The 26,986-nt window shown below is 40.7% G+C and overlaps 1 protein-coding gene across 1 annotated transcript in view; it reads right to left on the minus strand.

Annotated features, from left to right (window-relative positions):
* Window positions 1-19,890: 19,890 nt before the first annotated feature.
* Window positions 19,891-26,986, minus strand: part of CYP39A1 (cytochrome P450 family 39 subfamily A member 1) — a gene marked incomplete at both ends in the record, with an annotated part of 79,811 nt that continues 72,715 nt past the window's right edge. Inside the window, 3 exons of the mRNA XM_080700047.1 lie at window positions 19,891-19,969; window positions 20,055-20,122; window positions 24,689-24,776. Of these exons, the coding sequence (XP_080556173.1) occupies window positions 19,891-19,969; window positions 20,055-20,122; window positions 24,689-24,776 (235 nt within the window). The remainder of the gene's footprint in view (window positions 19,970-20,054; window positions 20,123-24,688; window positions 24,777-26,986) is intronic.

The following is a 26,986-nucleotide window of genomic DNA, read 5'->3' on the forward strand; positions in this document are numbered from 1 at the left end:
CATGTATAAAAACAAAAATACTTAACTACATAAAAATGCTCATCACTTGTAAGTGCAACAACAACAACAAAAAAAAAAACTCTCGAGTTCTCTGTGGTGTGAGATTTTCATTATGAAAAGTTAAAGTATAGTGCCGGGAGTGGTGGCGCACGCTTGTAATCCCCGTGGTTGGGCGGCAGAGACAGGAGGATCGCGCAGGTACAAAGCTAGCCGCGCTGTCTTAGGAGACCCTGTTTCCAAATAAAAATATAAAAAATAGGTCTGTGAGCGTAGCCCGGAGGAAGAAGGGCTTCCAGGAACCCCAGTACCAAGGAAAAAAAAAGTTAAAGTATATATGGACACAGAAAGAGAGGTGAGGAAGAGAGGAAGAGAGGAAGGCAGAGAGAGAGAGAGAGGCAAAATGAAAAAATGAGATTAACAGTGCTTATAGCAGAGAACTTTTTATCTGAGAATTGGTAATACAGGAGGTTTTTTTAATTTCTCATTTTTCCTTATGTCAATTTTCTTAATATTTCTAAATGAAGACAGGCCTGTAATCCCAGCATAGGAGGATGGCACGTTGGAGGCCAGTCTCAGTAACTTATCAAGACTCTGTTTCAAAATAAAAAAATAAGCCAGGGATGGTGGCACACGCTTAAAATCCCAGTACTTGGGAAGCTGGAAGCTGGGACAGGAGGACCATAGGTTTGAAGCCAGCCTCAGCTACTTATTGAGGCCTTGTTTCAAATTAAGTATAAAAAACAGGGCTAGGAGTGTAGCTCGGAGTTAGAATGGACCTAGGTTCCATCCCCAGGACCAAAACAAAAAACAAACAAACAAAAAAAAACCTAAGAAATAAATAAACTAGAGCTAGAGTATAGCTCAGAGGTAGAATGTTCCTGGGTTCAATACCTAGGGCCAAAACAATAAAATAAAATTAAAAACATTCGGAATGAGTTTTACCTTAAGAAAAGAAGCCTGCCCTTCTTCATAATAAGAATTAACATTTCGAGCCAGTTATGGTGGCGCACACTTGTAATGTCAGCATTCGGGAGGCTGAGACAGGAGGATCGTGGTTCTAAGACAGCCTCAGCTACTTAGTGAGGCCCTCTGCAACTAGTGAGACCCTGTTCCAAAATAAAGAATAAAGAATAAAAATATGGCTGGGGGTGTTGCTTGGAGGTAGAATGCCCCTAGGTTCCATCCGTGGTACTTAAAAAAAAAAAAAAAAAAAAGAGCATTTTCTGAGAGCTACCACTGTCTTGGGTGCTTGTGATATATCAATTTATTTTAGTTTTCACATCAGCTTTTTGTCCTGGTCAGTATCATTATCTCCATTTCACATCTGAGAACACTGAGGCTTAGAGGGATTCTGCAAGGTCAGGCAGCTGATTTCAGACCTGTGCTCGGAGCAGTTGCAATGTCTGCACTTAATGAACTAATAATAACACCCCCCCACACACACACACACCATAGCTACTTCTTTTTTCATGACCTACTGTACGAAGATGTCAGCCTCTATGCTCCCTGTTCCAATTTTTTGATTAAAGTCAGCTATAGTTTGAATCTCACATGGTCAAAAGTCTGCTTTATGGTTTAGTCTGCTTACATGGTTAAAGTCATCTATAGTTTGAATCTTACATGGCCCCAAAGGCCCATGTGTTGAAGGCTGGGTCTCTTGGGTGGTCCTCTGGGGAGGATGTGGAAATTGTAACAGGTGAGTACTGGTGGGAGGTCTTTAGATCACTGGGGGAGTGGCCTTGAAGGAGACTATGGAGCCCCTCTATCCATCCCCTCCTTTCTCTCTTTTGTTTTCTGGGATGAGGTGAAAAGCTATGCTGTGTGTTACACTCATTCCATGAAATGCTGCCACATACTCCAGGCCCAAAGTAATGGGCTCAGTTGACCATGGACTGGCATCGCCAAACCCTATATTTAGGACGTTGTATTGAGTTTTCCTGAGTTAACATTTCCTTAATTTTTTTTCTGTCCCTAACTTATTTTTGAAATATTTCTCATTTAAAATTTCAGGTGTAAAATTTCTTGCTCCCGTTACTTACTTACCTACACCCTGGTTTCCGTTTTTAAATTTTAAATATTTTTGTTTCCCTTGCTATTTTATATCCCTTTGAGCTAAGCAGAGAAGCCATAGAAAGTATATTTCATATTAAGAAGTCTACTTGAGTTGCAGACACTGTAATAGCATCTCTAATATGCATGTTCCTTTCCTTCTTTAATATGATAATTCTTTTTTTTTTTTTTTTTTTTTTTACCTGTACAAACTCCCATCCAGCTAACGGATCACATTTCCAGGTGTTGTAGCTAGATAAGGCAGTGTTGCTAAATTTTAACCAAGAATAAATGAACAGCAGTTCCTCTACTTCCAGAGAGGCTCTTCACAGGAAGGAGGTCAGCCTCTCCTCCCTCCAGTGGGCGAACTGTGGCAGCTGGCACCCAAATGACATCATGACCGTAAAATCAGAGCCCCGTGTGGTGTAATAGGAGAGAAACCTCAGCCCCTGCACCCTGAAGATAACAGTCTGCAACTTCCTTCATGTGAGGGACAAATGTAGTCCTATCTTAGGAAATTATTTTGTAAAATTTTAAATGATACATGACCACATCTCATTCTAATTTATCTAGATGCCTACCTAATTCAAACATTTCCTCTTTAAACTTCACTTGAGTGTGTTAATGTCACCAAAAGGTCCTCATTGAGTTAGATGACTGGCGTTTAATGTCATGTATAATCGTGTACACTTAAGTGCATGTATAATGCATTCATTCAAACTATATTGAATATAAGAGCATTTTCACATGTGTGCAAATGTGTGTTTGTGTGTGCATATATAGTTTAGGGGTGAAGGGGTTCCAAAATATTCAAAGGCACATTTTTTATCTAGTCTCACCAGCAAGCCATAGGCTATAACACCAACAAATGAAAAGATGGCTTTACTTTATATAAAGCCATCTTTTTACACACACACACACACACACTTTTAATAATGCTAGAAAATATTTCTAAGGGTTAGAATTTATAATATTTTTAGAGTCTGGACCCTAATTTACTTTTATTGGTCTTTAATGGAGCTAGAAGGAGCAAGCCCTCTAGTCTGTCTTGCTGGTGGCTGGCATTTGTTGAACGTATTCTTTTTATGATGACATCACAAGAGATTTTCACTTCCATCTCAGGAGTAGACATAACCTCAAAGATCTTTTTTTAAAGTCTATCAGCAACAACAACAAAATCCACAACAAAAGGCAGAAACAGGACGGCCTCCTGTGTGTCCTGCTTTCTATCGCCATAACAAATATTCTAGGTAATAAACTTATAAAGAAAAAAGGTTTAGTTTAACCACACTTTTCAAGATTTCAATCTACTGCCCATTGACCTGGCTGCTCTGAGCGGGTGACATGGCAGCCCAGCATGGCTGACCCTTGGGTTAAGTAAAATTGTTTACTTCCTGTCCAGAAAGTGAAAGAGAATAGAGAGGACCAGGGCACTGCCACTTCAAGGGCATGATCCCACTGACCTGAAGCCCTCTCACTTAAAGGAAGGCCCCTCTTCTTCAAGGTCCTACGACATCCCAACAGCACCACAGGCTGGGGCCAGCTTTCAACACGTGGATCTTTTGGGTACACTTACCCACATCAGAGTTCCTCCCTTAATCATGCATGATTTAACATTTTCTAAGCATGTACTATGTAAACTGTGCAAAAGATAAATAAAAGATCAAAGACAGCGTCTGCAAAAGGGACAGCAGGCTTGGTGGAGATAAGAACCGAGGAACAGAAAAGGTGTGTCCTGACTGCAGAGGCTTAGACTCACAGTGAGTTCCAGATAAAGGTACTGGGTGTGGGGTGAATCAGCAGGGGTTGCACTGAAGAGGTGGAGCAGCTGGGCCTGGAAGTCAGGATGGGGTGGGAATTAGTGACAATGGACAGTCCAGGGAAACCTTGTCAGCATGGCCTTGGGGAGGAGATGAGCTTGGGGATGGGGCAGGGAAGACACCTGCTTGTCCAGAACTGAGGGTGCAGGTGGGTCAAGCAGCAGTCAGGCTGTAGGGAGGTGACATGCGGGACCCCAACTGCCCAGCCAAGACACAGAGGCTTCCAACAGGACACACACGACATCTAAAGACACCTCCTTCAATGATGGCATTTGCATTTCCTACTTTTTTTTAAATAGACATTCCTTGTTGACTTGGGTTTATAATACATACAAATGAAACTGACTGGCTTATAAATTTTCAAACATCCCAGACTTTGTTTATACAGGGAAGGATTTCTCAAAGGTCAACCTTTGACTGCGATAATCACCTTTATATATCTAAGTTTAGTATTCTAGTTCCTTAAACATGCTTAAATAGGAATTGATAATACCATCAGATTTTAAAAGCAAAAGAGCTTCACATTTCTGTGTATCTAAAGCCAAATGCATTATTTTTTTTCCCAAGCAAGTTTGGTGGTTTTAGAGAAATTTTGCTTTTGATAGACTAGTAGGTTTAAGCAATTTACCAGGGGTGGCCCAACTCCTTTCTCATGTGGAGTCAAGACTGAGACTGTAGACATATATGCATTCATGGAGAAACTTGCCTACAAACACTAAGTAAAAATAACAAACCATAAAAGATTAAGATCCCATTGTTAGATTATAAATGTGTTTATAATGCATCAGAAGGATATATAGAATATACAGCTATGGTTTTCTCTAAAGACAGGACTCCAGATGGCTTTAATTTTCCTCTTTTGTGCTTATCTGTATTTTTTTGATGTTTCCATATGAAATATGTATTCTTTTGTGGTGTTTTTTCAAGTCAATATCTAAGAACATAAGAATCTGGATTCACACAAGAGGCTAAAAATAGCTATATTTAGCACAATATTAAAAAGAAATTTTATCATTATGGCAGAAGGAAAAGTATTTTTCATTAAAAGAAGGATATAAAACAGGGAGTGGTGGCGCACGCTTGTAATCCTAGTACGTGGGAGGCTGAGACAGAAGGATCCGGGTTCTTGGCCAGCCTCAGCTACTTAGTGAGGCCCACTGCAACTCAGTGAGACCCTGATTCAAAGTGAAAAATAAAAAAAATAGGGCTGGGAGTGTAGTTCGTGGGTAGAATGCCCCTGGGTTCCATCCCCAGTACTGCAAAAAAAAAAAAAAGAGGGAGGAAGAGGAGGAGGACGAGGAGGAGGAAGAGGAGGAAGAGGAGGAGAAGGAGGAGGAGGAGGAGGAGGAGGAGAAGAAGAAGAAGAAGAAGAAGAAGAAGAAGAAGAAGAAGAAGAAGAAGAGGAAGAAGAGGAGGAGGAGGAGGAGGAGGAGGAGGAGGAGGAGGAGGGGAGGAGGAGGGGGAGGAGGGAGGAGGAAAATTGTAACCCAACTGTTTTCATATAAATGGTTGGAAGTCACCTAAATTTTGTGGTCTTTACTTTTGCATATGTAAAATGAAGATGTAGATATTCTTAGTATCCCTCTTAGGTGTAAAAAATAGCTACGGATGGTATCTTTCTCGATGGTCCTGGGGCTAGATAACATCTCTGCTCCCTTTCTCTCTTGTTGTCAAAAGAAGGTTGTGATGGTCACCTACCATCTCAGGAAAACACACCATCCTCCTCATCAAAACGCCTTAACCTCAACCAGCCAAAGGCAGCCAGTGGGTTTTCTTTTACATCCTAGAAGTTTCTTGGGTCTTGGAATAAATTCCACCATTGCAGTGCCTAAGGAAAAGCCAAGCTAATTACAGGATTTTTCTAATTTCAGATCGAATTGTATATTCCCGTGTGAATTCCTTTTCCCATTTGTTTCATGAAAGTTCCTCATCTTCGGTCTATGCCCAGTGCCTCGTGCTGGTCCTTGGAACCACTCTTTGCCAAGGTTTAGTTCGCAAGAGGAGAAGCTAACAGGAAAGCAGCATCCTTTTCCCTAGCATTTTCATATTTTTCCTTATGACATTTCTCAATTGTTATTTCATCTGCCACTTACATTCTAATTCTCCTCACTCTTTCAGGTTTAGCATTTGGGTCTTCCATGAAGCATCACCCAGTTATCTTGCCCACGATAATCACTCCTTCACAGGAATTTCTGTGCATTTATTTCCAGTACCACACTACTTAACACATACACTATCTTCTTGTCTGTACTATTATTCACTTCTTTGCACGAACTTTCACTGTAGCTGGTATATAAAAACCTCAACAATAAAGATAAAATATTCCGCTTTTCAGCCAGGAGTGGTGGTGCACGCTTGTAATCTCAGCATTTGGGAGGCTGAGACAGTAGGATCGCCGTTTGAGGACAGCCTCAGCTTCTTAGTGAGGCCCTTTGCAATTCAATTAGACCCTGTTTCAAAATACAGAATAAAAAAATAGGGTTGGGGATGTAGCTTGGAGGTAGAATGCCCCTGGGTTCCATCCCTGGTACCTCAAAAAAAAAAAAAAAAAAAGAGCTTTTCTTATTGTTCTACTCTATCTGGCATATTGTCCAGGTCATGGAAGACAGTAAAAACAGTTTTTGATTGATGAAAGAGTTATCGTTTACTGATAAAATTTAATTTTTGCCAGGAACTGGAATCTAATAGAGCATTTGCAATAGATACAGAAAAAGACCAACACTTAAAACTAAAGGTCCAATCTCATGATTTTTATGACTCAGAAAGGAAGGATTTTGCCTCTCCCATCACAAACACCAACTCTCCTCTCTCCTGACCCTCCACTAGAAACCCTGGAGGGATTACAGTAACCCGGGCTTCTTATAAAAGGCTTGACAGAAAGCAAGCCAAGAAGAATAAAGGGGAGATACACTAATGCCTTTAAAAAGCAAGAAAAGAAAGGTTATTGATTTCGGTCTATTAAAGTATCACAAAACCAGAAGATGTCTTAGAAATAATCTATGAAATAATAATAATATCATAGAAGAACAAAGACTCAAAGAGTGACTTGCCATAGGTAGATAAGGGGCAGAATCAAGCCTCTGGCCTCTCATAGCCAGGACTACTCCTATTGAGATCATTATTTATTCTTCCTCTAGTATTCTAATGAAACAGAATGCATCAAGTAATTGTACCTATTATATATAAAGAGGCAGAAGGAAGGATGTAAAATAGAACATCTCTTCCAGAAGGAAGGCTCTAACAAAGAATGCCCTGTACTCCTACCCCATGATGCACCGCTTCCCCTCTCCAGACCAGTAATATGGTTCCATTTTTACATTCCACCACTCTAAAATCAACATTGAGACGAAAACTAAACAATCAGACCAAAAGAACAGAGCATACCACTCGTTCAAATTTGGGTTAATATTAGGAATGACTCATGAGGCAATTCCTGAGAATTTGCCACACTCTGTCCCAGAAGCACTCCGCATGAGTGGGCTTAAAATCCTTCATGGACATTCTTCGAAGCCTAAAAATATGTTTTTGTTAAACAATCTTCTAAAATGGTGTTCTTAATCCGTTAGTACCACAGTTAAATTGTTGTTGTGTTTGGTTGTGTGTGGTCCACTGGAAATAGTGTAATCATCTAAAATCTAGACAGACCAACTCTTTTCCATGAGGCTGGGTAGAAACAGCTGCTGGAGATGGTTCATTGTTATCATTGCACAGCTGGTGTGATGAAGTCAATCATTTGTTAAGCTTTTCTGTATCTTAAGGAAATTTTTGAGAGCTCTGTAGAAACTCCTTTATTGGCCAGGGACGCCTATTAGCTTGGCTGAGATGAGTTACGAAAAGAATTTATCATGCCAGGTGTGGTAGTGCACGCTTGTAATCCCAGCATTTGGGAGGCTGAGACAGGAGGATTGCGGTTTGCTGACAGCCTCAGAGCTCAGAGGTAGAATGTCCCTAGGTTCCAACCCAGCACTGCAAGAAGAAGAAAAAGAAGAAGAAGAAGGAGGAGGAGGAGGAGGAGGAGGAGGAGGAGGAGGAGGAGGAGGAGGAGGAGGAGGAGGAGGAAAGAAAAAAAATAATGATGTATCTAGACAAGCTTCAGATCAGAACTTTGTATATCCTCCACAGCACCGACTGAGGAACTCACGTCATACCTATAATGTAGGACACTAATTTTACTTCTTCACTAATGAATTCAATACATCGGCACTGCCCAGGTCATCCCTGTAGTTACAAGCAGCAGTCTGTTTTTCCCAGTGAGTTTCCAAGTTGGAAGAGGATAAAAAAATACTTTTAGAGGGAAAATGTTCTAGCCAGCATTCTCACAACCATAACCTAAAGACCTGACCATGCAACTTAGAGAAAAGAAATTTTCTTTTCTTAAGGCTTCTGGGTTCAGTCTATGTGAGGCCGGGGATAGCAGATCTTAGAACATGGCGGTGGGGTGTCTATTTTCTTTTGTATTGAGGATTGAGCCCAAGGACATTCTGTCACCAAGGAATATCCCCAGCCATACTTTTTTAATTCTAAAAAAAGATCTCGCTTAGATGTTGAAATTGTCTTCAAATCGTGATCCTCTGGTGACAGCTTCCCAAGTAATGGAATCACAAGTGTGCACGACCATGCCTAGCTCATCTATTAGTTTCCTAGACTTAGATCTGAGATTCATGAAAGTTTGGCCCTTGTTTATATTTCTATCATCTATTATATTACTAAGTCAATATAGAATAAACATTTATTTTACTCATATTTTCATTCATTCAACAAATATTTGCTGGATAGTTAGCATGTACCCAAAGCCATTTCAGTGTGAATCAACAGTGAGTGAAACATACATGAATTCTTTCCTTAAGTTTTTTGTATATTGAATTTTATTCTATTTTTAATTGTAACTTTTTTCATGTGTGATACTAGAGATTGAACCTAGGGGTATTCTACCACCCAGCTACACCTCTAGTCCTTTTTTAGTTTTTATTTTGAAACAGGGTTTGGTTAGGTTGCTGAGACTCTTGCTAAAGTGGCCGAGGCTGGTCCTGAACCTGCGATCCTCCTGTCTCAGCCTCCCAAATACTGGTATTATAGTCATGCACCACCACACCTGGATGGATATTATTTTTAAAAATTAAAAAGCCTTTGCATTCCCTTTGAAGACTGAATTATTTAAAACCATTTACTTTTTATTTAACATTTTGGATTATTAAAAATCGATTAACCTAATTTTGTAAACATGTATTTTAATAAGAATTGTTTTTGTTGTGGCTTATAGTTATTTCTTTGATATAGAAGGGCTAGTATATTTATGTACATTATTCCATGTAATCACGAACATTATTCAGTGGCGTGGAGACTATTAACTCCATTTATCATGTGTAGAAATTGAAACAGCTTACCCAAGACCCTTAGCTAGTACCTAAACAGTTTTGAATATGAACACAATAGGTCCAAAATAAAATTTCATATCCTTTTCCACCCAAACCACTGTCTACTTGCAATGTTAGTATCAACCAGGAGTTGTTAATAGAGAAAAAAATCAGACACCAAAAAATGCCATAGTCAATGGGCCCCTAGTATTAGACTGTGTGAATTCTCTCCAGTGCATCCTGTGTATTGAGGCGCCCTTTCCACACTCTGGGCCATTCATCCTATCACCTTCCGTGTGTGACCCACCCCCAAGATGGCAGCTTCTGTGTTTATAACACCTACTATCTTCCTATTGAATAAGAGCAAGTGATGTGTTTCATTACCTGGGTGAGGCACACAGAAGATAAAACCAACAAAGGAGTCAAAGAAAATCAGAAAAAAAGGGAAACAGGAGTAAAGGCAAATCTAAAATGAACTAAATTTAGGAATTGCTTAGAGCCCCATCGTTCAATCTTTTAAAAATGCATCTTATAAGAACAGTGCTTGCGTATGTTTGCATCACATTGCACCACACCAGGGTGTGTGATTGCACCGCAGTACCGTGTATGGAAATGTGCCTTCTTTTGCAGCAGTACAAGTTCTGTCCACTAACATGATGTGTGAGCTTATCCCGTCTCTTTACCCTTCTGCGTGTGAGGTTAAGGACATTAATAGAGTGAACAACCAGTTGCTAAACCCCGTACTTCTTTAGGGTGGGATAACAAACCCTTGTGTTTGCTACATCAGTATTATTTTGGATTTTTCCATTATATGCAGCCAAACATAATCCTGCTTAATACAAGTGCTGCCTATTTTTAGTATTAAAAAAACATTTAAAATAACCCATTGGGAATTGACCACTCAAAGCATTGAAAAGTGATAGCGTAAATAGTGCTGAAGAAAAGAACAATAAAGGGGAAGAAGTTAAGATCAAAAAGAAAGCGGATGAGGAGATGTAAAGAAAGAAGGAGGAAGAAGAGGAGGAAGAGGAGGAGGAGCAGCAGTAATAAAACAACAACAAAACCAACAACAAGAACGAGAAAACTCCCTTTAAATATAAACTAAATCTTCATAACTGACATTCAAATCACAGTTGCCTAATTGTGGCCCACCTTGGAGGTCCCTTTACTCACTAAATAAAATTTTTCCCAAAGATTCTGTTATTACACTCCATTGTTATTCCCATCCCAATCCATAGACCATAAGGCTCATAGTTCTTTTGGTATATAATGGGCCAGTAACATTTTTCTTCTTAACTTGATCAAATCTGTAGCTCATTTATTAACTAAATTGTATCAATGAGTCCCTGCTAATCTTTGAGTTCTTCCAACTTTTACCAATAAGCTTCATTCCACCTTGCTTGCTGAGATCAAACTATCCCTGGGGTTTGTACCTAGCTTTGGTACCACAATCCTTTTCTCCCTTGATTCTCCAATCTGGACTAAGTTGGCCTAATCTATAGGTCCAGTCCTATCTGCAGCAGACTAGTTCCAAGGATCTCAGGGTAGGAGACTGGCTGTGCCCTAAAAGAGGACCGTGTTGCCTGCCATGTTGATACTGGGCTGGGGGTGCGACTCTTTGGCCAGTGAAATGGAAAAAAATATATATAAAACTTGAGAAACAGAGAAGCTTCTGTTTACTTCAACCCTAAGATTAGAAAAAGATGCTCTAACTAAAAGAAAGAAAAGATGTAGGGGAATGACAAAAAGAAGTCACGGGGAAATTGAAAAAGGCTGGTGGCATGATTTGAAGGGAAATGGAGGAGCCGGGTTAGTATCTGATGAAAGCTCAGCCTCTATCCCATTAATCCTTCCATTGGCCACAGCCAGAGATTGACGAGGACCCAACTTTCTGTCCCAAGCCCCACACTTGTGAGCTCTGTACATACCCTGCACTCAACAATCGCACTGGTTTTCCTACTTACCTGCACGGGATCAAGAGTTTCCTTTAGCGGCCATCAGCATATTGCCTGTTTATCGGTCAGCAGGTGTGATGTCCATCTGCAGTCTGTCTTTGCTTTGGCCAGTGTTGACCCTTCATGTGCGAGGAACCCCTTTTCCCATGCTCCACCACCGTGTCTGACACTCACAACGCTCTTAGCCTTCCGAGACCTTTCCAGCGTGCAAGGAGGAGTCTTCAGTGTTGGGTTGCATTGGTTAAACCAACTCAGCCTGGGATTCCCCAGCACTGGATCTGTGGTCATGCGTATCCTTGTTAAGCCTGGACTTTCTCGGGGCTCCACTGCTCTATCCTTTGGCTCGACAGGTTCAAGGTCTTAAGGTTCAAGTTCCTACATGTTCCATCTTCCTTCGATAATTGATCCTTGGCTTCATTTTTAGGACTAGTGCCTGGTACAATTACCCCAAGTCATTTCTTTTTCTTTCATACTACAGCCCCCTCAGCCCTGGGTCTGACCTCCTTAATTACCTGTCCGACTTTTCTATTCCGCAGATGTTCTTTATTTCTAACAGAACCTTAGGAAAAAAAAATAGGCAACCTCTGAGCGCACATAGTCACAAATTCGCTTTCTCGCTTTCTTCTTTACTCAAGCAAAAGCCAAAACAGAAAAGAAAATAACAGAAAACCTGTTGTGAAGCGTCAACACAAGCAACTTCCTTGTTTCTCCAGAGTGGAGAGCAGCAAATCCAGAGCCCCTTTCTCCAACCCTCTTCTGGCTTTGGCTTTTGAAGCCAGTGTCTGCGTTGTTATCAATTTGTACCAAATGGATGGTCGGCAACAAGCAAGGATGCTGTATTAAATATAGAACAGCTTTCTGAAGGAGCGCAGCATCGCAAAGCAAGCTGAGCGACACCAAATTCTTGAAGATCCGCATAAAAAGGGCATACAAATTTAGAGGATACAGAAAGTTATTTCACCACATTGCATTGAGTAATGGATGAGCTACAGTAAATGAAGTCAAATAAAGTTCTCATCTGCTCTAAATTAATTTTGCTTTTCATTTTGTGGTACTTGAACGCTAAGCTAAGAAGATTCAGTTTAGTGTTTTTTTTTCATGGCATGGTAATGGAAATAATTTTCAAGTGATGTTGAAGATTATTTAAATCTGATCCAAAAGAACACACAGCACTTAAATTATGTCACACAACCGTTATGTAAACGCACAGGCTAAGTTGTCTGCTGGTACTAAAAAACGCATAATTTTTGTGGCTTGACATTATAAATATTTATTATTTAATTAATCTATTTATTTATTTTTGGCACTGGGGATTGAACCTAGAGACAGTCTACCTCCAAGCTACACTCCTAGTTCTTTGTTATTTTTTTATTTTAAACAGGGACTTGCTAAGTTGCTGAGGCTGTCCTCAAATCTGCAATCCTCTTGCCTCAGCGTTCCGAGTACTGAGATTATGAAAGTATACTGACATGCCTGCCTTATTATCTTTATTATCTTCAATGTGTGCTGTGCTGGGAGGAACTGATCTTTATTTACAGAGTCCAGGAACCCAGACATCTTCCATATGGGGTTCCACCATCTCTAGGCCCTCAGAACTATCATTGAACCCCGGAATCCTGCTGGCAGATGGAGGAAAAAAACAGAATGGGGCACAGAGGGTTTTCTACATGATTGGTCTACAAGTCCTGTATGTCTTTTTTGCCCACATTTCATTGGTGAATCCAGTCACATGAGCACACCAAACAGCAAAGGGTTCTGGGAAATGTACTACTGCCATGCTTCAAGAGGAAAAGGGAATTTGTTCAGTGAAGACATTTTGGGAGACCTCAAGAAATTGGTAACAGGGCTCCTCCTGGCTTAGGAAAAGAAACCCAGAGATAGACGAAAGTGACACGGTATGAAAAGTGAATTGGCAGAAAGCAAGGTGCCTGCAGGGTGAACTTTCATCTTTCTAGCTTGAAAGAAGACGTGGGAGCGACTGTCAAAGGGAACAGGCTCTGACAGCAGCAGCTCTGCTGTCTCTAGAACATGTGGCGGTGACACAGTTCTACAGCCACTCTTGAATTTCGACAGCACAAGTTATTCTAGCATCTGATGTGTTCAATTATGTTTGTAGCCTGTGATTTTCTCTAACTTCTATTTCTAATTTGTTTGTGTAGCCTTATGATAAAGATATGTGCCCGTCTTTCAGAAAGCCCCAGGAACAACACAGTGTGTGTGTATGTGTGTGTATGTGTGTGTGTGTGTGTGTGTTGGTAGAAGTAATGGATGGTGGTTGAGAAGGGAGGCAGGCAGGTGGGCAGTGGGCTGAAATATTCTGGTGGAAGTCATATTTCCTAGAAATGAATTGCCTGGGAGAATTTGTAGAAGTCAAGTGGACATTTCTTCCCCCCCCCCATTATACCTTCAAGCACCATCGGTGCTAGTTATTGGCTCTAGTGATGTGTTCTGGGAGGATACCACACCCTGTAGTATCCACTTCACTTGCCAGATCTTACACACCAGTGTGAAGATTATTCCTGGGAGACAAGGGGATGTGGATGAAGTTCAGTAGACATTTTCAGAGTGAAGTCACTGAGGAGTCTGGAGAAGATGATTATTACCAAATTAAGCAAAAAGAATATGTTTCATCACTAAGTCTCCATTCTCTGATATGTCCTTCCTCCCAATAATGAAAGCAAATAGAAAGTGTAAAAACATTTAGAGAAAATAGACTATTTTCACAAAATAGAAACACAAAAATAAAAATACACTAACTCCACTTCCTAATGGATAATATTGCTCCATGATAGAAAGCATTTAATTTTAGAAATTATGAATTACTGAAAGAGATGACTGCCTACTCAGTGTGAAGAGATGTGGAAATTTGAAAGGTTTCGACAAAGGATTTGAAATGCCTGAGTGGCTCATTCCTGGAGGGTAAGAGTGACAGTGAGGACAAAAGAAATAAACAGGACAGAGAGCACGGGGAGTGGAGCCAAAGTTCCTGGACTGAATCCTGAGTTTTCACCTACCGCATTAAGAAAGTCATCCAGTCCCTCTTGGTCTCAGTTTCTTCTTTTGAAAAATTGAAGAAATGTTATTGCGTAGGTTATAATAGGTACATGATGTCAGAACAATGCTTGAGAGGGATACAGTCCATCACCTCCACTAGTAGGGGACAGGACCGGTGGCAGGCTCCCTCCCCATCTCTCTCTCTCTCACACACACACATATATATCTATACACATATATGTACATGCATGTGTACATGTGTATATGTATATGTATATATATGTGCGTATGTATGTATATGTGTATATATGTACATATGTGTGTATGTATGTGTATATATACGTGTGTGTGTGTGTGTGTGTGTGTGTGTGTCTATGCCTGACACTGTCTTGATCAATCGTCAATAATGAAATGTCCTCCTAGTCTCTGGCTTATTCCATGAAACCACCTTGAATGGCATTATGATACAGAAAGATCTCAGCAAAACCTCGGGGCATAAGAGTTTTACAAACTGAATTGTGGTTATGGGGTCTACCTAGAAATATTTTTATAGTTTTGTCCATTTGTATTTCAGACCCTGACCATATGGAGATGATTTTATTGTTCACTTATGTTTCCGTTTGACCAGAAGAACAAGTTGACATGACACAGGAAAAGGATGTTGAAAATGTTGCCGCTTGGGAACTCGAGCACCGTTTCTGTCTTTTGTGTTTAGTTGTGATATTGACCATTCCAAAAAGAACATTCTCCTGGAAAAGCCATTGCAAGATTCGCTGGGGCCTTTTCCATAGCCAATAACAGAGGAACGAGAAACCTCTACAAGTTGAGGGAGAACAGAACCAAAGTTATTCACAGCAAGCTGATGGAGGCAAAGGTAAAACACCTGCATCTCAGATCAGAGGCGTGTTCGTCTGCAACTGCGAACTGAGAATCAGGATGACTGAGACAAAGAAGGCGGCGAGGGAGACTGGCAGCGCTCCCTGCTCCTGGAGAAACGCACGACTGAGTTGCAAAACAAGAAGACAAGCGACAAGTTTCCTGGCTCAGAGAATATTGACTTGAGTTGTTGGGGAAGCACAGAGTATGGCTGATCCAGAAAGGGTGCTAACCGTTATTGGATCAAGCGTCTTACTGCTCTCCACAGGCAGCACAGTTCATCAAGGGGTCTGTGCAGATGGATAAGCTAGAATCCATCCGGATGCAGAGGGTGGAGTCCGGCAAGCACTGCCTTGCCGTTTGTCTCCGTCATGACAAAAAAGGCAGAAAGACCAATAGCACTGACTTGTTAACCCCACAGATGCTGCCTGCAGTGTGAACCTAGTGACACAGTATCTACTGCACAGCTGTGTGAGTGGGGCAATCATAGCATGTAGACACAGGGGAGTTCTTGGAGCTCCTCCAGTGCAGTCAAAACTCTGTTAACAGAGGAGAAAGCAAGGCCGGGAGGTGTAACTCTGCCAGGCCCCAGGGCCTAGGGTTACGGTCTCTGCTGGGTCCCACTCTTCAGCCCAGGAAAGGGCCTCCCTTCTCTATCTGAGGCTCTCAACTTGAGGGCAGCTGCTTTCTGTTGTGTTACAAAAAAAAAAAAAAAAACAACAACAACAACAAAAAAAAAAACTTTGCCCTAGAGCTATTTTTCTTTAGTGAAAACTCCACCTCCATTTCTTCGTATGAGAAAATGGGAAATAGATTGGATTAAAAAAAAATACAGTATTGCTTATTTTTATGCATGTAGGCCACCGTAAAGCAAGAATCCTGGTTTCTTACCTAAAGGCACTTGATAAGGTATGGTCAACAATCTCAGGATGCTGAATTATGATGCAGTCAGTACATTTCTTGAAACTGAGGGCCAACATCGGGATTTCCTTATTGAGAATGGTTCTCATTTGTTCTTGAAAGAAGGAAGGAAAAGCGCAGAAAATGTTTGCTTAAGACTGACCACAAAAGGGACATTTGGCATTTGCCTACTGTCATTACTACCTTTAAGCCATGGCGTCATGATATCCAGATACGAACACCTTCAGAACGCTCAAATATGGCAGCTAATTGTTCTGCGCTTTCTTTTCTTTGCTGCACTACAGGAGTGGAAGGTAACTATTTCTATTACTTCCTGGACAGAGTTGAAGGGCCGGCCATTTCTGTCCTCATACTGGAGGTTGGCTGTGGGTTTTATGAGACCCACATCAGGCCCATCTCTTAAAGAGACTCAGAGACATGCCAGGGAAGCTCAGAGAAGCAGGGGCAGAGAGAGGTTCTCCCTAGATTAGAGAGACTGGAATGGGGGAGATGGCTGAGTCCTGGAGACTGGGGTCTTGAGGGTCTGGTGCAGATCTGACACTCAGGGAGTCTGGGTGGAAGGAAACAGGCCCCCAGACCTGCCAGCCATGTTGAGTGAGGCCCAGAGCCCACGGGAGCCAGGGGGCCTCGATGGACAAGAGAGATGCTGAAGGAAGATGTGAGACAGTGGTGAGTTGAGGCACATCTATCCTTTGACAAACACTTCTCCATTTCCCCATTTGGAGTTGCTGAAAACCCTCATTATTTCCTGAGAGAGAAGATCTTAAATGTTCTCATCAATACCAAACCTCTCCCCCAAATAAAAATACCCCAGGAACCATGTGAGGTAAGGCTGTATTAACTAAGTTGACTTTGATAATATATCACAGCAACAACAACAACAACAACAACAACAACAACAACAACAAATACACATTTTCATTGCCCTCAAAGAAATCCTGTGCCCCATAGCTATTACCCACTCAGTCGTTCTATCCCCCACCCAGAGCCCTCACATATCATCTCTTATATACTTTCTCTCTTCGCAGATTTGCTTTTTTCATATAAATGGAATTGTACGATATGTGGACCTTTGTGTCTGGATTCTTTCTCTTGGCATAATGTTTCCAAGGTACATCTCTGTTGTATTTATCAATATATCTCATCTTTTTTCATTAAGACAGTATGATTTTAGATTAGTTTTAGGTTCAGAGCAAAACCAAAAGATACAGAGATTCCCCACATGTCCTTCTTTACTTCTTTTGATTGTGAAGAGTATCTAACATGTGAAGAGGCTGAAGCTCAGCAGGAATGAGACTGGCTCGTGACCATCTGGAACCACGTTTCCAAGCTTGAACCTGAGTTTTCCCAGAATGCGACAAATATTTTTTCTGGTATATGACCGTTGCTCTCCCAGCTCCTGTTTCCACTCACAGAGGGCCTAGGCATCGAATAGAATCATTTCAAATTTTGAATCATTTTCCTTTCATTCAGAAGTGGAGGAAATTAAGCTTTGCTAAATTACTTTTGTCGCAGTCTTAAGTGTTAATGAACAGGTGAGGAATATTACATTAGGCATGATGGAAAATGTTTTATGAGCCTGCGAATCAGATTTATAAAACACACAAAGGCCAGTTAACAAGTGAAGAGGGAAGAAATGAATCGTTTTGTTTGTTTTTGGGTAGACTAATTTCACATCGGGGTGACTAAATGGAGAGAGAGAAAGTGAGAAGGAGAGGATGCGAGCGATTTTAAACAATATTCCTGATTGCCGTGCAGGAAGAGCCCTTAATCCTGTAACATACTGCACAGGGCTGAGTTCCGCCTATTCTTCTTTTGCATGAGACAATAACTGGTGATCAAATGCCAACAAGGATTTTTGCTAAGCAGTAACAAAACTTCCATGTGAAGATAGATTAAAGTCATTTAATCAATGACAATAATATTTGACCTCTGTGAAGCGTGCTGGGCTTCACTTTGATGACAGAGGGGCATTATTTCAGACTCAAGATGAGGCATGAGCACATTCTAGTGGTACAATGGATCAGAGCAGAGCTACGAGCCTCGATGCCACCACACACACCTTGATAATAACATAACCGTTTGGACTTATTGTCGCCCCATCTCTCGCCTCTGCAGCCTGGGAGTACCTCAACTACCTGTACGGGCTTTGTCTCTTTGTCTTAGGCTCAACTTTCAGAAAAATCCCAGTTCACACAGGAGGAGGTATTTTGATTTTGTTTTTGTACTGAGGATTGAACAAAGGATCATTTTACCTCTGGACTACATACCCAGCCCTTCTATTATTATTATCTGCTTTTGAAACAGGGTCTCTCTAATTTGCTGAGGCTGGCTTTGAACCTGTGATTGATTCTCCTGTCTCAGCCTCCCAAGTACTGGGATTATAGAAGTGTGCCACCATGTCTAGCTTACGACCTCATTATATACAAATATTATACATGCATTTTATAATATATATATATATATATATATATATATATATTATAAATATATATATATATTATATTATATATTATATATATATATATATATATATATATTATATATATATATATATATATATTATATATATATATATATATATATATATATATATTATTATATATATATATAATATATATATATATATATTATAAAATGCTGGACTAGAGAAATAAAAAAAATCTGGGACCTCCAAGTTTAGTCCTCTTTCTCTTAATTATTCTGAAGGTCAATAGGTCTGTGCCTGTATTCGGTTTTAAAGTGCAGAGACTTGTCAGCTAATGTTCGTCCTTACCAAGCAAGAATAAGCAGATAAACACTAGCTCTGGCCACGGCAACTTAGCCGAAGTGGATACTATAAGGAAATAGCATGTCATTGTGCGGTCGTGCTGTTGGGAGGACAGGCCTTCTCTCACAGCACAGCTGCTGTATTTGGTAGAACCTGCCAGGTAGTGGTCTGCCACTCTCAGAACTGCTGTGGCCTTTTGTAAACTACTTTCTCCAGTCCCCTCTGACTCCTGATCCCTGAGCCGGCTACGCAAAGGCCATGAGCTGGGACAAGTTTTGAAATCACTGCATTATTCTGGAAGAGTTGGGACATCTCAGAGGACTTAATTTTCTCCTAGGGAGTCACGTGCTTGCTGGTAGGAGAGAGAGGATTAAGCAATAATTATCAACCCCATGAGATGATTCCGGCTCAGGGAAGCAAATGCGTTGCAAGGACAATATGTACCACGAAGCTTCCTGTGAGATCAAGGAGGCGAGCGTGTTTTACTGGGTCATGGAGGGCAAATCCCGACATCACTTCTTACTCTGTTACGAGTGTCCTATGCTCCCCCTGAACGCGATGGGTTTTCCTCTCTGGACTTCATGGTAAACACTTCTTGGCTGTCAGTCCTAAGTAATAGATTCAAAGGCAGTTATTTGCCTTCAGCATACTGTTGTATGTATTATCAAAAATATTGTCTCTCAACTATAATTATAAAAACCTCGAGCCAAAAGAGTACTAGATTAAGATACAAATCAGTACATCAACCAATATCCAGAGATGTTGTAGGCATGGTAAAGAGTAGACACGAGAATGCAGCATGATTCCCGTCCTCACAGAGCTTAGAAAACTATCGTTTTATTCATAGTTTTAGCATTAGACATGTTTACAATAAAGAATCATATTAATAGAGCCGAAGAATTCCAACCATGAGTTAACAATCATATAAAAATAGAAAACGTCTAGAAATCATCATATTTTTTTCATGCCCATGACTTTTAATCTTTTTAAAAAAGAGATTTAAGTATGCCTTCATGGTGAATTTAACGTACTAAGATTTCTGCTTATATGGCATTATTTCTCTTTGTAGTTATAGCTGTATGTGAAAACAAATTCCAACTTCTTAAATTTTTTTTTATCACTTAAACATTGTCTATAGAGCATATATTTATTCAGGTTCCTATATCACTGAAAGTGGTGTCAGATTCCTGGTTCTGAAGATCTGGAACACAGGCACCATTTGGAAATTTTCTGAACAGAATGTTAGCAGAGCTCAGGTCTAGGTGCTGCCAGGTTAGTGATGGCTGCTGTCTCTCCTCCAGACAGTGGGTCTCACATCCTTTGTTTATATTCCATTCGGCACTGCCCTTTGGGCTGGGGGACACCCACCAAATGGAGGTCACTCTAAAAGCAAAAATGCAGAAGAAACAGAAAAATTAAGAGACATAAGCCAACAGTTGAGACCTATGGTCTATTCCACTGCAATTTTCTTTAAAAGGCACAGAGTCTATGGTGTGAGGCTTGGGAGTGTTTGCATTGAAGAGCTCTGTCAACCTCAGCTTTCCATGCAAGGAGCACAAGACTCTAATGACAATCTCTCCACAGTTTCACATGGCCCTGCTTGCCTATGGGTCTGCTTGCTGTCTTCACTTTATCTAAAGAGGACACTGTAAATAAGGTTCTTTCTACACTTCTGGCTTAAAAACTATGGTACCTCTGGCTGGGATCTCTATGCCACATGCTGTAAGTATTTAAAAAGTACCCGATGCTGGTGATGCCAACTACTATTAAAATGTACTTATGATCAAAATTTTTAACAAAGACTTTTGTGGGGTCCGAATGATGTGATTTTCTCCCCAGTTAGAAACAAGGTATGAGAGAAGGTCATGTATCCAGAATACAAAGGGATGCTGAATATGGTGGCACACCTCTGTAATCCTAGTACTTGGGAGGCTGAGACAGAAGGATCACAGGTTTGAGGCAAGTGCCCAGCAACTCAGCAAGACCTTGTTTCAAAATAAAGAATAAAAAGAGCTGGGGGTGTGGCTCAGTGGTAGAGCACCCTTGAGTTCAATGCCCGGTATACCTCCACACAGAGAAAGAAAAAAGAAAAGACAAGAGAAGAAGGAGGAAGAGGAGGAGGAGGAGGAGCAGGAGGAGGAGGAGGAGGAGGAGGAGGAGGAGAAGGAGGGAGGGGGAGGGGGGAGGAGGAAGAGAAGGAGGATGAGGAAGAGGAGGAAGAGGAAGAGGAGGAGGAGGAAGAAGAGGAAGAGGAAGAGGAGGAAGAGGAGGGGGAGGAGGAGGAAGAAGAGAAGGAGGAGGAAGAGGAGAAGGAAGAGGAGGAGGAGGAGGAAGAGGAGGAAGAGGAGGAGGAGGAGAGGAAGGAGGAAGAGGAGGAGGGAGGAGGAAGAGAAGGAGGATGAGGAAGAGGAGGAAGAGGAAGAGGAGGAGGAGGAAGAAGAGGAAGAGGAAGAGGAGGAAGAGGAGGGGGAGGAGGAGGAAGAAGAGAAGGAGGAGGAAGAGGAGAAGGAAGAGGAGGAGGAGGAGGAAGAGGAGGAAGAGGAGGAGGAGGAGAGGAAGGAGGAAGAGGAGGAAGGAAGAAAAACAAAAAAAGGTTTGAAGATCAGGAACTTGAAAACAAAAAGTATCCTGTTCTTTCAACCTTAAGGGGTGTGTGTGGAAAATGAGTAGCATGAAAAGAGAAGGTGAATCCAGTTTAGATAATGAACCTAGTTTTAAGTTTGAATGCAGCGGGGCACAGAATCGGCTCCTGGGAAAAAAGAGTTTTAGAAGAGCTGATAGAATGAGTTGCAGGGTTCCCATGAACCCACTGAAATTAATACCCAGGATTCTGTATGAAGAAATATGCACTTTTCTAGAAGGGGGAGATCCATAAATGTTGTGAGATTTTCTAAGGATCCATAACCCTCCAAAAAGGTAAAATGGAACAAAAACAATGAATGAAGTTAAAATTCACTGTCTTTACAAGACTGTGCTTGAAGTTGTTTCATTAAAAAGGGAATAGATCCTGATGCCCGCCCGCATGAGGACACTGCTGTCAACGACACATCCTTAAAAGCTCTGTAGTGTTTCTTCATAATTTAGTCAATAATAGGAGAGGGGAAATGAAACTAAAATAATCTCTAAGACCATTTGAGGTAAAGTAAAACACTAAGGGCTGGAGATGAAGCCCAGGGCCAGAGAGCACTTACTTAGCACCAGGAAGCTCTTGGTTTGATCTTCGGAATCTCAAAACCCAAATAAGTCATCCCAATATTTGGGAGACTGAGACAGGAGGATCACAGGTTTGTGGCCAACCTCAGCTACTTAGTAAGGCCCTTGGCAACTTAGTTGAGACCCTGTTTCAAAATTAAGAATAAAATATCGGGCTAGGGGTGTAGCTTGGAGGCAGAATGGCCCTGGGTACAATACCAGCCTCAAAAAAAAAGAAGTAAAACAAAATACTGGGCTGTTCTAAAATTAAAATTGGGAACTCTAGTGTTTGATTTCGCTACTATGGCAAATGAATTCCTGTGGGGAGCTGGTTTCCAAGATCACTTGATTTCCCTGCACTTGACTACAGAATACACTCTGACCATTCCCTCCTTTTTCTTAGAGGAGGTTGGTTATTCAAAGGTCATTTTCTGAATTTTTTTGTCACTTCATTTTACAATTTATTAAAACCATCTTAATAATGATATAATCTCAATTTATCATTCCATTTCTAGAATAAGACTTGTGAGATGAGACACTCTTTGAGATCACGGAAGTTCACTTAAGATTGGACTTTTTACAAACTGAGATAATGCTTCTTTGATGTTAGTAGTGTTGTCAAAACATAAATAAAATGTACATACACTATTATAATAAAGTATAGTAACAGAATTCTTAGCTAGAAAGAAAATGCTAGGAAAAAATCTCGCCAAAAAAGATGATCAAAATTATCGATCTCTGTAGTTTTGACAAACGTCATCTCATACAAATAGGGAAGCCTCCTGTGTCTTCTTGCTGGCAGAAAAATAGCTGGGTATTGAGTCAGTTCTGGGCAAAATTATGATATTCATTTCGGGGGACCAAAAATTGTTATTTGAGGTCTGTATTCAGTCTTCATTTTGCCAACAACACAGCAAGCCGTTGAACAGTTTTGTGAGGGGTGCTTTTGAGTTTCCTTTCCTTGTGAGACTTCTAGAGCTTTTCATCAGTAATAATTACTTGTACTCAAAATGGAAGGGCAAAATCAGGCAATGAAAATAGCCGAAATGTGTATATTGGTGAGTAATATATTTTTTATGTCACATGTTTACCTAATTTCTACTGAAATATTGCCCTAGTTTTATTTATTCTCCAGACATTAGCCTTATATCCAGAGTAAATCAGCCATGCATGGTGGTGCACACCTGTAATCTTAGTTTTTAAGAGGCTGAGACAGGAAGATCACAGGTTTTAGGACAGCCTCTGCAAATTGTTAGACCCTCATCAACCGACTAAGACTTGTTTCAAAATAAAAATTAGAAAATAAGATTGAGGATGTAGCTTGCCAGAAGAAATGCCCTGGGTTCAGTCCCTAGTACCACCAAAATGTTTTTTTAAAAGGGAATGAATCGCCAGGCATGGTGGCGCATGCTTGTAATCCCCGCGCTTGGGAAGCAGAGACAGGAGGATCGTGCTGGTTCGAAGCCAGTCCTGCTGGCTTAGGAGACCCTGTTTCTAAATAAAAATATAAAATAGGTCTTGGAGTGTAGCCCGGAGGTAGAAGGGTTTCCAGGAACCCCAGTACCACCAAAAAAAAAAAAAAAAAAAAAGAAATGAATCAAAGTACAAAATGTTATATGAGTAGCCCTGGGCTTCCAGTGCTTAATTTCTGAGTTTCAGCCTGTTCAAACAGGACCTTTATCTAGAGTATTCAAAATGATTTCCAAATGCTTGGAATTAAATTGATCCTCACCTTATTTCTTATGACAACAATCTTCCAAGTGATTCTTGCATCTGGAACTTACTAGAAACATAAGTTCTGGGGTTCCCACCCCCAAGAACTAACCAAGAGCTCAGGGGATGGCCAGCACTCTGCTCTGCGAGTCCGCGGGCCATTCTGACTCTCCTGCCAGTTGGAGAGCTGCTGGTATAGAAAATCAGACCGACAGGGGAGTGTAACAACTGGAGCCTTTGGTGGCCACAGGTAAGAGTGGAGTCCTGGCCTTTCACTTTGCTCTCTGCTGTTACTGGGGGCTGATTTTTTTTTTTTTTCATGCAGTGGACCAAGGGTTACGACTTATACCCAAAATAGATGGTTCACTTGGGACCTAGAGAAGATATTACTTTCTGGGGAGACTGGGCTGAAGTGACAGTCATGTTTATTTAACTCAGAGGAAAATGGTAAAAAGTGGTAAATCCATTGAAGATCCCCAAACCTCGAAAGTGATGGCAACACGGCCATCAGACCGTGGCCACACTGGGCTACAAAGATGGGACTGCGTGTGTTCTCAGTCTGGTTTTCTTGTGTCAAAGGCTCCAGGGTTTTCAAAGGCTCCAGGGTTTTGGGACACACTGTTTATTACTCCTGGCAATAAAACATTTAACTATGCCCTATAATATGTTGACATGCATGTATTTTAAGCTATGCACAAATACTACTGTATTCATTTATTGCAAACTTTATAAGACATATGTTAAGGTCAGTTAAGTGATGGAATCAGCCAGTTCAGCTCCAGTGTTTATTTATTTAGGTACTGGAGATTGAACCCGGGGGAATTCTAACTCCAAGCTCCATCCTCAGCCCTGGTGCCTTGTATTTTGGAACAAGCTCTCGCTAAGTTCTCAGGCTGACCTTGAGCATGGGTCCTCTTGCCTCAGTCTCCCAAGTACTGGGGTTATAGGCCACCGTGCCTGTCTCATCTCTAGTATTTGAAACAAAAAGAAGAGTACATCAAATCTGAAAGTCATCATAACATTTAAGATTCTGAGAATGCTTACCTGCTTTGGCAATGGGTCCAGAAGTCTACAGTCATATTTATAAAGTAGCAGAATGATAAAGAGTTGAATCTCTAACATAGCAAACCACCTGAAAGAAAATGTAAAATTGTTACTTGTTTGTAAAAGATGTATAAATATTTACTATCAGAGAATATCTAAAATGTGTATAGATGTCAGTAATTACACTCTCTTTTGTAATCCTTTACTATTAAGAGGATAGAGTAAGAATTTCCTCTTTTCTGTATTAATGCCACATAGAAGATAGGAGAGTTGGGATGATGAAATTTCCTTAAAATGTAAATAAAATGCTTAGCTAGTGAAAATGCAGAATAAGTGAAAGCTTATTCTCCTAAGTGTCTCCTAAGTGTCAGATCTATTGCAGATCTGGAACTTTCAGATTCTGTAGCCATTTGCTAAGTGTGTCTATTTAAGTTTCAGTACATTAAAACTAAGCAAAATGAATTTTTCCCAGTTAATGGCACTGGTCATATTTCAAATGCCCAACAGCCACAGGTAGCTACTGATTACCATGCTGAACATTGTGGTGACCAGCAGTATATTCAAAGCATTTTCACGATCACAGAAAGCTCTATTGGACAATTTTTTGCCTGAATTTAGAAATTATTGCCCATACATTCTTAAAAGTGCCTCAAACTTTCAAAACCTCCAAATCCACTCTTGTCTCAAGAGTACCCAAGGTTTAGACGAAATACTCCTGAACATAGAAAAATGTTAGCATGCCCTACAGAATATTGATATTCCTTTATTTTAAATTAAGTACACATACTACTATGTTAGTTTATCATTTTCTTTATACAACACATACAAGTACAAAATTTTCTTTTTTTGGTGGTACTGGGATGGAATCCAGGGGCATTCTACCTCCGGGCTACACTCCCACACCTATTTAATATTTATTTGGAAATAGGGTCTCACTAAGTTGCTTAGAGCCTCACTATGTAGCTGAGGCTGGCTTCAAACCTGTGCGATCCTCCTGTCTCAGACTCAGTAGATGGTGGACTATGAGTCCTTCTATAAAGGAAATTCAATTTTCTATCCTTGCCATTCCCCCACCCCCTGTGCTTCTGTGGCAATTTACACATCCCTCAACAGACAATTTCTGACTGTATCCTACTACGGCATAGTTAGTCACTTGCATATCTGTTTCCCTTTATAGACAACAGATTTCATGAAAGCAACAACTATACTTTACTCCTCTTTGTGTCTCCAGTATTTGTTGATTGAATGAGTGGATATGAATGATCTGATATTCATATCAGATAATTAGATTTTCCCCCCGCTGGTGTTCCTAAATTATCTTGGTTCTATTTTATTTTAAATAAAATCTGGAGCACACCAAGTGTTGTCATAACCAACTTGGACGCCCCATCAACTTTCCGGGAGTATTTATGATGTAAATTTAATCCTCCTTACTGGTAAATGTTAAAGATAATTTATTCCAAGAGAGCATCAATGTCTGTAAAATACAACCTGCCAATTAAATGAAGTAGTGATTCTAAGAAAAAACAAATCTTTCTATTTTGCACATGGGTTCTTAATTTCCCACAACTAAGCCTTCGTCGTAACCCTCACGAGTTGGAACCACTTCTGGCCATGATGATGTCACAAAGGTCAGTAGTATCCTCCTGCCTTACACAGCTCATAAACTGGGCTAAATCCACCGTAGAGGGTAAGGGTCCTCGAGAGAAAGGAAAGGGATGAAGTGAGCCTTATGACTACCTGGCTTATGGTAGTTTCCAGACCACAGTGCAAACACGGGAAAACCACACAGTCTGAGAGAACTACCAGAGCAAGGAGACAGAGACCGAGACCAAGGTGCCCTGGCGAGGCAAGATAAAGAATTCCATTTGTAGGAAAGAATATTATCCTAGAGGAGGGGGGGGGGAAGAGAGAGATAGAGGGGATCCCCTTGAGTGAGTACAGATCTCTGCATGTGAGAGATGAAATTCCTGAGGCTGGAGAGGACCAACAATAAAGCCCAGAACTCACCCGGAACACGGAAGTGTTGGCGTTCCCACCAGAAAGAGAGGAAAGATTTTGCAGCACATTAGCCACTGGGTAAGTTCTTAAAGGTATTATCTCAGTAGTGTAAGGTTATATTATGTTAAATGCTACTTAACGGAGCTTAAAAACAAATTTTGAAGACTTGTTTTTCTAAGCCACTAACTGTATGCCATAATAAATTCTAAAACTTAAATACAATAAAGTCCAGCATTGAAGACAATTAAAATTCACATCTTCCATTTATTTTTTAAAAATTCAGTTATCCTAAAAGTG

Source organism: Muscardinus avellanarius (genome assembly GCF_963383645.1).
Source record: "Muscardinus avellanarius genome assembly, chromosome: 8".
In the NCBI taxonomy this organism is placed as follows: Eukaryota; Metazoa; Chordata; class Mammalia; order Rodentia; family Gliridae; genus Muscardinus; species Muscardinus avellanarius.